Source organism: Chamaea fasciata, unplaced genomic scaffold, assembly GCF_029207755.1.
Source record: "Chamaea fasciata isolate MVZ Bird 193981 ecotype frontalis unplaced genomic scaffold, bChaFas1.0.hap1 SCAF_4, whole genome shotgun sequence".
Classification (NCBI taxonomy): domain Eukaryota; kingdom Metazoa; phylum Chordata; class Aves; order Passeriformes; family Sylviidae; genus Chamaea; species Chamaea fasciata.
Window position 1 is genome coordinate 52,012,003 of NW_027094089.1, and position 17,180 is coordinate 52,029,182.

General features: G+C 40.8%; 1 protein-coding gene across 1 annotated transcript in view; it reads left to right on the forward strand.

Annotated features, from left to right (window-relative positions):
• Positions 1-14,150, forward strand: part of LOC136288921 (neuronal acetylcholine receptor subunit alpha-7-like) — a 58,101-nt gene extending 43,951 nt beyond the window's left edge. The window contains exons 9-10 of the mRNA XM_066182403.1: positions 7,725-7,834; positions 13,269-14,150. Of these exons, the coding sequence (XP_066038500.1) occupies positions 7,725-7,834; positions 13,269-13,790 (632 nt within the window). The 3' untranslated portion in view covers positions 13,791-14,150. The remainder of the gene's footprint in view (positions 1-7,724; positions 7,835-13,268) is intronic.
• The last annotated feature ends 3,030 nt before the right edge of the window (positions 14,151-17,180 follow it).

Below are 17,180 nucleotides of genomic sequence, written 5' to 3' on the forward strand. Positions count from 1 at the left end.
CATTTCTCAGGAAAGGGTGAGATCCTTAGGCAATGGACATCTGCCTGGATTCCTTTAAAGTCTTCATATCCCTGATCTATTTCATTAAACTGTGTTTTCTACCCAAAAGCAACTTCATAATTAAGACTAGGAAATCATGCATTAAGAAGTCACTAAAGAACAAATTCCTTGAAGCCAATATATATTCCCAACTACAACTCTTACCTTTTATTAATATCCTTTGGCTGAAGCCTCCTTAAGATTACACAGTTGGTGGTCATGTGGTCTCACATCCAGTGGTACCAAATAAAGCAGAGACCAGAATCAAATTTATCATGCACTGCTGTAGGACAGTCTTCAATAATGCCTCAGGTTAAGTTGCTAGTTTGGGCTCATAGACTTAAAAAACTTCATCTCCTAATGTAATATTTAGTTCCCACCAAAATCAGCCAGTGTTTCAGAAAGACAGATAAATCCACAGCCCACGTTAAGTCAGACATGGCCTTCGGAGCAAGCCATTGCTCTGGAAAATTTAGGCCAAGCCAGTGAGGAGCCTAAACAGCACATCACTCTGACTCTTCTTTTCCCCTGCCTGCAATATCACCTCCAGAGGGACAAAACTTTTGCCACATGGCACTGTCTGCACTTCTCTCCTCCTGCTTTGATCCTGTCTGCTTCCAGCACCAGATGCTTTGTTTTCAAGAAAACACCAGTCCCCAGCCCTAGTAAGCAACAGGTTTACCTCTTGTTCCATTCTGCAGTGAGACAGGCTGTGCAGAACTTAATTCACTCACCCATCTTATATTCACTTCTGTTTTCCTGTGCTGCAGTCCCACCACCATGAGGACCGGGTGATACTGTGCAGAGGTAGACCCTAAACTGCCTGCTTTGAAAACCATACACAGCTCTTTGCACTTGTATTGACTTGAAGCTCTGCAGGCTTTGAGTTCAGGCCCAGGTTGCACAGAAGCTACAGTCACACAGAAGAGCAGTCAGCAGCACCTATGGCTGGACTCTTTCAGCTTTAGAACAAAGTTGCAATAAGCTCTGACTTAGCAGCTCTCTGTCCATCCTAGCCCGTGCTCTGAGGAAGCATCACTTTCATAGTACTTTGTCAAACCAGATAAAGCATGCTTCCGCCCAAAAGCCAAATCTTGAAAGGAGATGTTCAGACGTCTCAGATGATTTGTTTCTTCTGTAAACACATTTTGCACCTTGCAATTCGAGGCTTCCTCTTGCACAGGAGAAGTGGTTAATAATTTCTGATTGTTTTCCATGCCAAAATAATTCCAAAATGCTGCAAATCCTTATTTTCTACCATCTCTCTCCAAAATAACACCACTGATTTTGGATCAAGAGTCTATATTTTGCTTTAAAAGCAGTTTATAGCAGAAAGTGGGGAGCACCAGAAAGCTGGTATGTAGACAGTATTTGAAAGGGGAACATGAGGTTCATAAATATGAGGAACTGGCACTTCCTATGATTAACATGATGCTTGACATTTTGGCTGAATGTATCAAATAAAGCACAATAAAAATAAAGTTATCTGCTCCATCTCCAGTTAGCAAAACTGCATTTCTCTGTCTTGTTTTGCTAAGCTTCTCTGCTTTCTTAAAAATCACAACTTAGTTGCTGCTTAGGGCTCCATTATGATAATATTTTCCAGCTGTGTTCCCTTCTTGCTGTTCCTTACCATACCTATGCCATTTCAGTAGGCACAAACACTTTGCACTGTAGTTCAGTACTTTTGCAGCAGATGCTTGGGGTGATTTCTTGCAGTTAGTCATACAGCAAATAAGACTGAAAATTACTAGGACAGGGAAGCAATGTGGTGGTTTGTCGCCTTGAGGAGTTACAGATTGTTCTAAGTTATGAACATAAGGCATTAGTTGTTCTGACTAGAGAGAAAATTAGATAAATCCCTATTACATTTTCTGTCACCTCCAGTATGTTCTCAACTGATGCCATCTCACTTTACTCTGGCCCTTTTTGAGTTTTTGGAGTGCTTTTCCTCCTATCCTTTCATGGTCCTGCGTGGTACCTTGCCAGAATCAGGACCCTGCTCAATCTCTTTCATGAAACAGAAATTCTCATTTATGGCAGCTCTTACAGTTTCGTTCCCCATGATCAGTGATGCTTTTCCCAAAGCTAAATTCTTGGATGCTTTTTTAACAGAAAAATACAATCAAACAAAATAAGAGAAGAGATTTACTTTTTAAACTCCCACTTCTTTCTTCAAAAGCATGTGGAAGGAGAAGACTTTCAAAACACAAGTACCATAACTGTGTATCCACTTCTGTATTTCTCTGTTGTCTGTGTTCAACAGTAAGTCATAAAGAGACTTTCTCCTCTATCTTTTGATTTTCTTCATTTCTGAGCAACTCTGCCATTGCCCTTTGTAGACTGTCACAGCATCTGCACAGCACCGGGCCTGGTCCCTGCCATAGGAGAAAAGAAATGTGGTTGGAAGCCCCTCTGCTGGTATCTGAGGTTTTCATCAACCTCCACAGGCTTTAATGCTCTCACCTGGAGCATTTCCAGAAGGAGCAGTGAATATCTCATTCTGAGCTCATAAGAAGCACAAAGCATTCAGCCCTGAATGACTGAAATTACTGGACTTTGAGTGCCTCTAACCCACTTATTCATTTCACATGCAAAACCTGATGTTTTCTGAAAAGATAGAATAGAAACAGGAACACCAGTGGGAGGCATCCAACACCCAACTTGATCAATATGAATACCTGAGCACAAGACTTTCCTCCCTCCCCTAGTATTTCACAGGAACAACAAGACTGTAACTGGTCACAGTGAAGATGCTCTGTCATTCTTGTGATTGACTATGTTAATAAATCTGGGTCATATGACAACTGCTGGCATGATACGATATGATATGATTGATATGATATGATATGGTATCACTGTTCAGTGACAAAATCAAACATCTATCTTAGGGATTCTGTTTTGTTTACTCTGTCCCTAATCAGTCCTTGAAGTTAATCCAGTTCCACTTCAGATGTATGTCTTCCGAAACATCTCTAAAATAATCCTAAGATGTTTTCTAACATCAGATAATGACACAAAACATCCAAAAGTGGTACTGAATGCACTTCAAATTATGAATTGCGAATCATTGCTTTCCTTTTGATATAGGTGACATCAGAGTATGCCTGCAAAGAACAAATAGCTGTTCTCGCTGACTTTTTAGAAGACCTTCTGACTATCTGTGGTTTTATTAAATCCATATTTGTTATGACAAGAGCACATGATCATCTTCTGATTGTTCTGGGACAGATGATGACAATTCCTGGATGTTAAAACTGCTGTCCTGATAGTATGTTACATAATGTCTCTGCAAAGAAAAGGAAGAAAATCACTCATACAAGAGCAAATATTTTGTACTTCTTGAAGTTCAGCCAAGCATCCAAACCAACTGTTTTTGTTCATTCACCTCTGATGAAGAAAGCATCATATAGATTTTAAAACATATGAAGAGTATTTAGAAGTGACAGGTACAGACCTCAGTATCCCTGAGGAATGTTGCTATGTAAGTCAGGGATATTGAGGAGTTCCAAACACAGATCGTCTGGTGCATTTTTCTGGCCTGTGGCAGCTCCCCATGGCAGAGTGAAAATGAACAACTTCCTCTCCACAATGTGTCAGTCACTTCTGAGCTCTGCCTCAGAACAGGTGAATTATCAGCAACCAGACCCCTAGTCTTTCACATGCACCCTGATCTGGGACTGCTGCTCCTGACACTTCCCACAGTGAAGGGAATTGTTAAAGATTCCAAGCTGATGTAGTAACTAGGAGTTACAAGTAGGACACAGATGGATGTTTAGTGGGAGATGTTAAGCATTTTCCTCCTGCAATTTAAGTAAAAGTGGCTGAGCTTCTTTTTAAAATCAGATTTGCTTTTACTTCTGCCAACAGACACATGAGCATAGGACTTTGTAGGAGCAACAGCTTCAAAGCACTAAATGAATAAATAGGATTTAGGATAGTTCCTAAAATACTGCCAGAAAAGGCCTGGTGGCTAGGTCAATGCTGTTGCTTGGGAGACCAAAGCTTAATACTTGTCTCCCCTATGCCCCATGTCACAGAAGAGCATCCTATTTCTCTCCTCAGTAACATCAGTGAGACCCAGAAACAGAGTTTGCTAATTCAGGGCAGTGGGGGACTAGGGTAGAATGAGGGAAGATTGAAGTCCTGTGACTCCAAGGAAATATTATCCATGAGCATTGCAGCTTGATCCTTTCAGCAGCAAGGCTTCTCTGCCCACACATGGTTGCTGGAGAAAGCCGAGTCATAGTTAAAATCAGAGAGGATGCTAAAGGTGATGTTGTGTTCCACTGTGCAGAACTGCGAAGAGTTCTTTTAATGATGGATGGCCAAGAACAAAATTAAGCCAAGTGAGGCAAACATTGTATCTGAGAACCATTTATTGGTAAGGAAAAGACAAAAAGGAGTGACCCCACTAAAGAAGGCTAGAGAAGACAGAGGAAGAGGAAGAAAAATGGGAGTGAGGAAGAGAGAGAGGAAACTGAAGGCAAACAGTGCTTTGCCCCCGGGGGTCGGGGAGCGCCGTCGGTGTCCCGGGGCGGGGCTGTGCCCGCTGCCCGCCTGGGCGCGGCTCCTGCGGCCACGGGCGGCCGGACACCAGGTGAGGGGGGGGATCGGACAGGAGCTCCAGGAGCCTGGACAGGGTCATGGTGAGGATCACGGTGGTGGGCAGGCTCGGAGGCGGGGAGGGTTGGACGCAGCTGGCTCAGGCAGGGACACAGAGACCAGGCAGGCAGAATGCTGGTCAGGGACACAGGGAGGCAGGACAGATGGGAGGGCGAGCAGGAGCCAGCAAGGGCCGGAGAGCCAAAAGGCAGGCTGGGGCCAGGCCAAAAGCATAAGACTCAAGAAGCCTCCAAAACGACAAAAGGCAAGGGACAGAACAGCCCTGAAGAGGCTCCAGAGCTTCTGGTGCAGTTACTTATGTCCCTGGCTCCTCCCCAAGTCCGCCTGCTGTCAGGAGACCTTTGGCCCAGACCAATGTCCCAGTGCAGGCCATTGCTGGAGACCTTTTACCGTCTGACTGGAGAGTGTTTCTGGGGTACAGTGTCTTCAGTGTTCCCCTGCTGACTGCCTGTCCCATGTCAGACATGGACTGGTGGCCAGGCAAAGTCTCCCCACAGACAAGGCTTCGCTCCATCTTCACCTGGCTGCCTCCTGGACATGGCACATGCGCAACCCCACCTCCACATGTCTCTGACAACCATTGTTGAGGCAATTCAAAACTGAATTGGCACCTCATAGGTGAACAGGAATAGCAGCCCTTGTAGCTGTCACCAGGTGATGGGTTTGACCTTGCTGGTGTGAGGGCAGACTGTCAGGAGCAGAAATGAGCAGACTGGAAGATGGCCATGCTTTTAAGGACGTGCATGGAGGACAGAAGTTTTCCTCATCACTTCTCCTGCTTCAGTAAGACAATGCTTTTCTGCTGCCAGAAAAGAGAGGATGTAGGATTAAGCCCTAGAAGAAAAGCTCAGAAAATGCTGAGTAAGTAACGATATCATTTCAGAGCCAGGAATGTTTTGCCTTGCGGACACACTTACTGAGTTCTGAGGCCTTTCCTTCCCATACAGGGGAATGGTTGCTGAGTCTAGACTCAGGATCTTGGCCATCCCTGCCTGGTTCCAGATTGTAAGGACAGTCAGGTTTTCAATCAAGGAGATGCATAGGCATGTGATCTAGCAATTCCTTTGTGAATGGCTGTCAGTTCTACCTTCTCCTGTCACACAAAAGGAGGCAACAGCTTTCATCATATCTCCAGATAGACATGTGAAAGACCAGCAGCTGTGACAGTCATTGCTATGTTTTTCTTTCACTTTCACTGTTGTCTCTTCAGGACTGGCAAAATCCAGCCTTAGAGCAGTTCTGGGCATTTCCACGACTTTGCGACTTTCTCTCTGAATACCGCACCTGCCCCTAGCTGGTGGGCATAGATCTACCTGCCAGATTGCACAGATATCTTGTAAACATTTGACTGCCTCATACTAACACATAGGGTGCAAGTATCATGTACTATGTCCTCCATCCTTACTTTCCAACTGAAGACTTAAGTGTTCTTTGAACAGGAGCACCCCACTCATCCCCTCAAAATGCAGATGACACATCTACAGCCTCTTCCTTGCCTACCACCAGGCAAAACTATAAAGTATCTTTGTTTATGGGTCCCTGGCTCTCCTCTGGTTCCCAGCCTGTTCTGGAGAGGACTGTTTTCTGTATACTAGCAAGTTTACATAGCAGTTTCCTGACATCTGTTCCTAGGTTTACAGCATAAAAAAAACTGGGAGCGTCAATTCCTCTGCTAATCCTTGGCTAGGATCTTGAGTTATCAGATATTAACTTGGTTGTTTCCAAGTTTAATCAGGTGACTAATTTTCCAAAGATATGTGAAAAATCTTAGCTACAGCCATTTTAAATGGACCATTTCAGGCCTTTGAAGTCTGGGGGCATCAAAATGTATAGAGTTTAAGGAAGTTATTTAGTGACTCATGGTTGTAATTAGACCAACAATATCAACATTGCTGTTTCTTTTACATGGGGCATATAACAGCTTCGCTGAAACTTTTTTTGCTCTACTTCTGCCTGCTTGTTGACGCTCCTCTCTATGAATAAGTGCAATAAAGACCTTTAAATTCATCCCACCCTTGAGACTGTTCTTCTAATCTAGATACATAACTCATTTTGTCATGAAAAACCATACCTCTTGAAGCAATTGCAGCCTTGTTTTCAGGAAGGCCTTAGAACCTCATTATTGTTAGGCAAGCTGTTTCTGTTTCTGAAGCAGTGGGATTTGGTATGAGGAAATACAGGCAGAACAAAACTCACTTTGGAGCTTGGATTGAATTTTTTTACTTTTCCTTCAAGCTGCTGGAGGGAGGCCTGGGGTTTGCAAGAGGCTGCAGTCTGGGGCAGTGTGATATCCTCTCCCACATTGCACCATTATGTCAGCCAACAGTAATGCTCCCTGGTATTTTGCCACTGAAACCTTCAAATGTCATTACCCGTGTGGGTAATTCTGCTTTACACTCCAGCGCATCAACCTCGCTCCTGGCATGAGGGAGCTGTACAGCCACTTTGGAGATATGGCTTCAAGCCTCAGTTCTGGCTTTCAAGATCTTGGTTTCTTCCCTGCAGAGCAGATTTAAATTTAGCATTCAAGGAGGCTGTAGTGTACTTTCATAGGAACTAGAAGAAGTGGTCTTGAGGGCTAAGAACAGTAATGAGAAATATGCCTAACCACCTGGGAGCAGAAGTGCGGCAAAGGTGGGGAACTGGTGACACTTTTTGAAGCGATCCAGAGGCACCATGAGGACAGCATGTCCCTCCAGCACTTCTGCTGGTACCACGGAAGGCCTGGGTCTGGGAATGCTGGTGTTCAGTGGGTGTTGTCAGCTCAACTTCTCACTGTCCTGGCAGCTGGCACAAGGGTGCTCTTACTGTGAAACCCTACACTCCAGAGACAAAAACCAAACAGTTTTCACCTTTCACGTGCTCTAGGCTTTCCCTCACAGGAGAGGAGGGAGCTGAGCAGATACACGCCTCAAATGCTCCAGTTCAGCAGACCAGGGAGGAGGGTGTTCAGATGTGGTGCAGTGCTTCTCAAATGTAGATCTTAAGTCATGACCAAGGAATATTATGTGCTCTTTGTATCCCCTCCACCCTTAACCAAGTCCTCCTTTTGCTTGCAGCTCAGTATTTTGCTAGCATCATGGTCATCGTTGGTCTGTCTGTGGTGGTAACAGTGCTGGTTCTGCAGTTCCACCATCATGACCCCCAAGCAGGAAAGATGCCCAAATGGGTAAGTAGCTTTGGTGATAAACATTCAGGAGGTTACTACTGAAAGAAAAGAAAATTGTCTAAAAGCTGCAGTAAATTTGTTACAGGTGAGGGGCAGAAGTTGTTCTCTATTAATCTGAATAGTCAGTTACAAGCAGCATAGTTGACTCTTATATTTGCAATTGAAGGGAAAGAACAAGTATACTAAACATGCTTTTCCACTAAAACCAGTTTCTCTTATTCTCCATTGAAAATAGTTCCTCCTATTTGGCCTTTCTTTTCAACCTTATGATGGAGTGGTTGGGTCATGACAAAGTTATCTCATTCAGCACTCACTTTGCAAGTGCAAACCTTGAATTCCTTATCCAGCAGACACCAGTACTGCCAGAATGTGCTAAACAAACACTAGTCTCTACTGGGCAGTTTTTCTGCTGCCATCTGATCTATTCCAAGTGCATTAGCACGTGGACCCTCTTTTCTCTGCAGCAGCAGACTTTGTCAGCCCAGTGAGGTCTGGCACCAATGCCAGCTGGCTTTCAAATGGAATGTTTCCTTTAGATTTTCAAGTTAAAAGAAAATTGTGGGGTTTCCCCCTCTCTCCTTTTCCTAATAGATTTTATAATAGGCAAGGTATGCTTGTGTTTACAGAATGAAAAAGAACAAAAGCAGAAGCAGATACAGATAGTCACAGTCAAAAATCTACCACCCTATTTGTAGAAGTCCAGTTGTACAACATCCTCTGATATCGTGTTCACCACATCTGTCATACTGCACAATTATCCTGACATGCTGGATAATTGAGTATCACATGGTTACCAATGTCAGTCCAAGTTCAGAACTGCTTTCTAATTCCTCTCTTAAAATAAACTGCTGCTTCAATACATTTTTTTAAAGTCAAATATCAATTAAGCCTACTTACAATAATTTCCTGAAGTGCTAAATGATTTAAAAACCTCTTCCTTTTGAGACAGCAGAGAATGTGAATTCTGGATGAACCTGCCCAGAGCCAAAACCTGCAGGCACAAATCTGGGAAACATGCTTCAGATGTTTACATGGACAGAGTCTGCAGCAGTGTAACAGAACCCACTTGATTGCTTTTTGAGGAGCCCAGACACAATGGTTCATGTTAGACCTGCTCACAGGCCCTGCAAGTCAGCTCTTGCTCTCTACCAGTCTCTTGTTTCCTTGGCTGGAAACACAATGTCAGGCAAATTCTCATTCAGGAGGAACTTTGTTCAGTGGCCTGACAACTGAACTGGCATACATTACAAAACATGCCATCAAGAAGCAAAAACTGTGGAAAGCATTACTGGGGAGTGCGGATGATAGACTGTAAAAGTCGTAGACCACACAAGCTGACAGGACTGAGGGATCTCAAGAGGAAAAGAGTGAATGCCAAGTGTGTAGGGAAGAGGCTGACCTCACAAAAGTTGGCACTTTTACACTGCAAGACATGGCCAAGGCTCAGTTATTAAAATTCAAGTCTGTCTCTATTGTTTTTGCTGTTGTTTTGGTTTGTTTGTTTGGGTTTTTTTTTCCATTTTCCCTGTCCACCTATGTCAGGTCTTTCTTACAGAGACACCTTGAATGATTTTTGCTCAGTAAAAAAAAAAAACAAAACAAAAAACCAAAAACAAACAAACTGAAGTGAAGAAGTAACTTAAGAAAGAAGAAATTTTTTACATTACATTTTTTTTTCATTTCCAGTACCAGTTTCTGCCCTTACCATTTACTTACTTCCTGCAATGTCCTCTTCCTGTCAGAGACTGGCATCAGTTTTTTGCAAACTCTAACCTTGATTAATGGAATATTGTTACAGGATTGTTATCACCTCCTGCTTAAATGGATTTGTCTGCTGGAGTCAGTTGCAGGGGCAGGCATTGGACTATTGGCCATGTGTGGGAGTTTCTACAGACCCAGAAGATTTGAATGGATGCATTTCCTAAACACACCTGCTTTCTAAAACATTTACAGTTGAGCAGTTTATTTTTCCTGCCTGTTTCTCAAGGGGTCTGTGCTTGCACTTTGCAACAGAAGAGGGAGGAGAGTGCCTGTTAGTATTTTTCCTCCCTGTAGGTGTTCCCTTATTCCACTGCTTAGAACTGTGCCTTCCTTTCTATTAATCTTTGATGACTTACAAAGCTTTTGCCAAGAGAGGAATTTAAATCCAGGGGGTTCAGTCAGGGCATTTGTTGGCTACTTGGTTGAGAAATGAGAGCTGCTGTATGATTGACACTTTTGATAATACCTGCTGAGATAGCATGGAAAAGAACATTAAAGAAGGCCCAGCTAAGGAGCTATTTGGGAGTGGGAAACTTCAGGTATGGACTACAGCTCAACTGACCTTTCTCTACTGACAGTCAAGACTGTTGCATGGGAGAGAGATATGGAGAGACCAAGCACTGAGGGAAGAAGGGGTTTTGTGGGAAAAGCCAAGAGAACTCTGGCTCTTTGTTGCAGGTTTTTATGTTTCAGGCTCCTCTTCTGATATGCTTCAAACCTGGACATACACAGTTCTGCTCAGGTGCAGATGTCCTTTACCAAGGGAGCTTTAGTTGGAGACTGTCTGCTCTGGACTAGGCCAGGCAGGTGGCTGAAAAGCTAGCAGTAAAGCTGCATTATAGCTAGGAGCGGCTCACAGAAGTGTTGTTGGCCTCTGAAGACAGCTGTACCTGTATACTTCCTTCATAGAAATCCATATATGACAATGCAGGTGAGAGTACAGATTCATATTATCATACTCAGCTGTTTTCCAAAAACCTGTATGCTGCAGCTGTCTCTTGAATTAATTGATATGACAAGAACAGATTGATGCCCAAGTGTCTGTGTTTTCAAGGAAATAGGGCATTTGAAATCCAAGCTAATTAAAATCTGTGTTACTATCTTCTGGGTGTTTATTTTTCTATGGGAAATGGGTTTGACTGTAGTTATAAATATAATATCCTCAAGGAATAAAAACTCTGTCTTGAAAGAAAAAGGAGCATTCCTATATAAAAGTGCCTTTTCACCTCACATCTCCTTTCAGAGTTAAGGCAGACATACTGACATTTTCTAGTGAGAAAGTTTGTCTGACTTAGTGTTTTGGAATTTCACAGACCTAGAGAGTTAACTTCTCTCTCCCCTTTGCAACCCACACTGTTGACACATTGCTAGCAATTAAGACCTTTATTTTGTTCCATGTTGTCTCATTTTGTGTCCATGAGGAGAATGAGTATAATATAATTAAGTAAGTTCAATTAAAAGCAGGATCAGTTTTTTAGGCTGCAACACTATGGATTACTATTTGTTTGTGGTGACTATGGAGGAAATAATGAAATATTTAAAGGAAAATAATATGAATAATGGAAAACAGTCCTTCAGGACTTTCATAGTTTAAACCCAGCCGGCACCTAAGTACCAGACAGCCATTTGCTCACATCCCAGCTCCCTTCCCTTGTGAGGATGAGAATCAGAAAAAAACTCCAACACTTTGTGGGCTGAGAGAAGAACACTTTAATAATTGAAACAGAATACAATATAATAATATGAATAATATTAATTATAGTAATGAATAAAAATAATAACAGCAAGGATGAGAGAGAGAGAGAGTAATAAAAGGCAAGAGAAGAAAGTGGTGCACAATACAATTGCTCATGACCTGCTGACTGATGCACAGCATGGCTTTGAGCAGCAAATGACAGCCTCCAACCAACTCCCCATACTTTATATCCTTTTGGAATATCCCTCTCCCTAGTTCAGGTCAGCTGTCTTGGTCATGCTTCCCCATGGCATTGTGTGCACCTGCTCAGTGGCAGAGCCCAGGAAACCAAAAAGTCCTTGATTCAGGGTAAGCACTACTTTCCAACATCCAAAACATCAGTGTTTTATCAACATTATTCTCACACTGAATCTAAAATGCCACCCTGTACCAGCTACTAGGAGAAAAGAAAACTCTATTCCAGCCAAAACTCTGATAATGATGAAGAACCAAAAATTCACTAGTGGGAAACAAGCAAAATGGCTCACAAAAAATGGTACAGGGCAGCGAACTAGAAGAGCTCATACTGCAGAATTAAAAAATTGTGTAACTGCCTTTCACTTGTCACTGGTTTTGGCTATTATTATTATTAATATTAATATTAATATTATTCCTATCTGTGGTTATTAATGCTTCCTCGTTTCTGAAATTATGCCTATAATTACAGCAGGAACTCAAAGTGCTAGCTGTAATTTCCCTGTTCCTGTATCTGTAATGTGTAAACACAGGAGTCAGCTTTTCCTGCATCTAAAACAGCTTTGGATGGAAAGTGTGGTCCCAAGTCAAACATGACCAAAGTAACAGGAGCAGGATTACACAGGGAGTCCTTGTGAGTCAAGGCACAGAAGGGAAACCAGAGGCCACGTCTGTTCTATCCTTGATGTCAGATTATTTGGCTTGCAGCCAGGATGATAAAGTTATCAAAGAGGCCTGTCTGCATGGAGGGTCCCTCTCAAGCACATTATAAATGCCCATTTTGTATGCATAATACCCAGAGTATCTTAAAATTTCAAGATTTGCTAATTTAGTTAGCCGCTCTTCACACAAGACAATTACTAAATCCACAGCCTTCTTCCTGCATTTTGCAGTTAACAATGTTACCAGTAGGAATTCTAGCAGACTCAGATTTCAGACCAAACATCTGAAGATCAGTTCACTGGAAAAAAATTCTGGATGCACTCTCCAGAGTTAGCTCACTTGGTGACCTTGACAAGAAACATATGAAGCACAATCTGCCATGTGTACGTTAGAGCATCTTGTGATGCACCAGCACACAGGGAAATGACAGCAGTTAATAGTGGCACTCAGATTTTGAACTGCTAAATGTAATTGATCTACTCTTTTGGAAAAAAAAAGCCTGCTGTATTATGTGGTTGAGCTTCTCAAAAAAAAGAGGTATAAAATAGCTTTCAAAAAGACCACAAAAACCCAACCAAGGTCTTTTATATAGATGTAAACAGCAGCAATGGGGATGGGAAATGTTATAGAATCTGTCATATAGGGATTTTTTCTAGCAAAATCTAAACATTGGCCCCCCAAAGTATTTAACTGTATCTCTTTCCTTACAATCTGAGAAGTGTTCAAAAACCATACAGCCAATTTTGTGCTATCTGCTCAATTGCAGAGATCAGGGAGTGTTTGATAAAGATGGGTCTCCAAAGACCCTTTTGTAAAGTAAGATTTTACATATCTTTTGCTCTATAAGCTAAGTGGGCATTGGACACCCCTATGTTCAAGACAGATCCAAAAAAAAGGCTATCCTTAGGTAAAAAGTTAGACCCTCAAAGAAGCATTTTGAAAGCACATAGCTGGAAAACACGGAAATCCATCAGTATTTCGAAGAGACTGTGCAGACTAACTATAATAGTCACAAAATGTTTCAAAAACATTTAAAATGACAGAGTCTCCTGTATTTCTGCCATTGTAACTCTCTTTCAGGTCCGTGTCATCCTGCTGAATTGGTGTGCTTGGTTTTTACGAATGAAAAAACCTGGGGAAAACATAAAGCCCCTCTCTTGCAAATACAGTTATTCCAAGCATCAGCTGAGCGTAAACAGCATGGAGATGAACGTCCTTCCTGGGCACCAGTCCAGCAATGGTAACACCATCTACAGTTACCATGCCATGGAGAACCCATGTTGCCCACAGAAGAACGACCTGGGCAGCAAGGGTGGAAAGGTGACTTGCCCCTTAGCAGAAGATATCGAGCTTGTGCAAAAGAAAGCTTTAATGGATACTCTTCCAGTGATTGTGAAGATCTTGGAGGAAGTCCAGTTCATAGCAATGCGGTTCAGGAAGAAAGATGAGGGTGAAGAGATCTGCAGTGAATGGAAGTTTGCAGCTGCTGTCATAGACAGATTATGTCTGGTTGCATTTACCCTTTTTGCCATCATTTGCACATTTACAATACTCATGTCTGCTCCAAATTTTATAGAAGCTGTTTCAAAAGATTTTGCATAAGGTTTTCAAAGATGAGCATGATAATCAAAAAGTGAGCATTGCCACTAATTTTGCTAGATAATTTAACTCAAATAGAAAAGTGTACTTATATGTGCTAACATACACAGAAGGGGATTAAAATAATTTCAGGACATAATTATTCCTGATGTTAGTGATTGTAGTTACTGCATAGTAAATATGTTGAACTCTGTTACTTATTTCATAGGCTAGTGCCACATGTAACTGTCATAATATGTGATAAGTGATAGACAAGAATTCAATACATTACAATACTACAATATATTTATTAAAAGTTAACACTAGTATCAATGTGTTACTTTGAATTTGTGAACTTTTGGATATTGTTAATTTAAATAATCATTGAAGAGTATAAGTTTTGCATAATTTTGTTGTTTTCAGTATGTCTGTGTTTTTTAATTACTGTTTGGTGTGGCTGTGACATGCACTTCTCAGATTTGAAACATACATCTCCACAGTCTCATGATGCTGTATTTTGTATTTATGAAAATAAACCATCATCATATTAGCTCAAGCTAGCATAATGACTGGAATGTTTTCTTGGTAAATTTGTTAAGAATGTATCTTTCCAAGAAAATCACTTTGTTTTTTCTTTTTTTTTTTCTTTTAATTAGGAAATATTTGTTGTGACATTGGAAAGAAACTTCTTTCTCCTTGCTGACAATCGTATATATAATTTACAATGCTTGTTCAACCGTTTCTGTTGCCTTGAAGGTCTACTTAAGTTAAAATATCACTGCTCTCTTGGAACACAGTTGCCAGCCAAATACTGAGTAACTCAGCAATTAGGGCAGAATCCTGTGTCTCCATAATATCTAGGAAATGTTCCACAGATTTAATTTGGCTCAGATTTCCTATCTAGTCTACACCACCAATATTGTATTTCTTGAAAACTCTATTAGTAGAGTCTTCTTTCTGTGTAGTCACTAAGCTTTGTTAAAAGGAGTATATAAAAGACTATTTTTATTTTTCTAAACTTTAATGTATCAATGTTTATTACCAAATTTCTGTCCCTAAATATTCTCTAATATAACGTCTGTATATTAATAAAACATAATTAAATTATGCCACTTCCTGGAATATAAGGGGAAAACCCCCACTATTCTTAATACCAGCTTTTTTTTTCTACCCAGTACTGTGGGTGGGAATGACACCTCTGTTGCATGATTTTCTTTTCCCTACTGATCACAGCAGAGCTACAAAAGAATGTGGTCTGATGTAGACACCTTTTCTCTTCGGAGTAACACAACACTTCCCTGAATGTTCAACAGAAGAAATAACAATCTATTATTCTTCTCTGGCTTTCAACTATCTGCTCTTCCAGGGTTAGTAAAAAATTAACATTTCCCTTATCTGCATGATGCGATCCTTCCCACCATCACCGTTGGAGAGAAAGAAAATAGTCATGATTTTACTCAACAGAAAATACTTCTATTTAAAATGGATGATGAAGTTAGTAGTTCTACAGATTGAAGCAATATACTACTATTTCTTTAGGGAAAGATCCCTCAGATTTGCCACTATGGCCTTTATTAGGTGGTGATAATTGGCTTTGAACAGAGACTTCACTGCTTTGAATGTTAAACCTCTGTAGCAGTAAGATTAGATCTTCAGAACCATGGGTTTATCCTACTTCTTGGAGTTATCTTCAAAAAAGCACCTAAGGAGATCAACCTAAGACAGTCCTGACTACAGTGACCTGTTTTATATTTCACATAGGTATCCTGGTTACTGGCTTTAGGTACAGTTCCCAGTGGTAACAATGACTAATGGTAAAATCCCCTGCTGAAATTTCTATCGTAATTCAGAGAGATCTCTTCTTCATAGGAGCACTAATGCTCCAAGTAACTCATTCCAAGCCTGAAGGAGAAAACTCCCAATACCTGGTTATTTCTCAAAATTGTCCTTGCTGAGGTACAGAATGTGATTCAGGAGGGTTTTTCCTAATAGAAAAACCTCAGTGAAGAACAGAATTATTTTGGGGGTTTGGATTAGTTATACCAGGCTCTTCCTTGGACAGAAGCTGAAATAGTCATTTCACTTACCTCTTAGTCAAAAGTCTAAATATCCAACTATTTCTGCAATTTATGATGAAAGATGCTAAATGAACTTTGTAGCACTTGTTCAAGAACCACTAATATTTTTGCTTGAAGAGCATTTTTGGAAGTAATTTTCAGTGACAGGATAAAAAAGGTAAAAGCTAATGTTAAAGCACACAGTCACAATAACTTAGCCTCCTAATGCAAAGTATGTTCCCTTACATGAAATGAGTTGTAGTATAAGAGTATTTTTAACTGGATGCATAGACCTTAGAATCAGAAGAAGGATGGAAACTATCTGCAAACAACAGTGAAAAATTTGTATAAATAACTTTTTTTTCATATATAAAACCATCGATTTATAGGCCACGACTTTATACTGTTAGATTGCCAAGGCTGGATTGTCTCCTATAGAAATGTCCTAAAACTCAAATTATATTAGTGGTATGCAATTTACAACTCTTTACATTGGACTGAAATTACTTGCTGATTACATTTTCAGGTCACATATGAGGCAGATCCTTTTGCTATCCACTTACGACTTGGCCTTCTGAAAGGTAATAATATTGTTACACAAAGTTTGTAGAACAAACTGTAAAATAGCACAGAAAAATTGTTACTGTACATAAAGAACATTGCAGAATAAAGTGTGAACCAATCTAAGATTTTCCTGAGAATTACAGTGCACTTGGAAAGATTGATACATACTGATTCACAGCTCTTCATGACATCACCAGTTAGTGTCATGGTGTATTTAATTCCAAAAGAAGGAAAAAATCCCAAATTGATTGCAAAAGTTAAATGGCAACAAGAAACTAACCCATAATATCCTTTCCAAAATCCAAGCACTTACAGAAATGTTACACAAGGAGTGGTGACCTATTGTCCTCTGCTAACACAGGACATGATAGTAAAGGTCCTTCTGCACTTTACCTTGCTGAAGAGCACTTTATTTCCCAGAAGGCACACGAGGTTTCTGCTATGAAGCTATTCAGCATAACAAGTGAATATGCTGGTTTACTCATCGAACATAAAGAACTGTTCATATAATCAAACATAATCTTTACTTTGACTCATGAGTTATCTCAACATTTCTAGATATACACATGAAAATCTGTGGTTTTTTTGGTTGGTAGAACATTTTTGTCTTGCAAGTTTTCTAATTTATCTGCCACCATGAGAAATACAGCTGTATAACGTCCAACAGTGAATATCAAGAGTATGACTGCGTAATTCTTTCACTTGAAATTAACTTTACAGTATTGATAACAATAAAGAAGTAGGGGATCATGGTCTAAACCCATTATTCTGAACTGCCAAGTGCCTAGGAAAA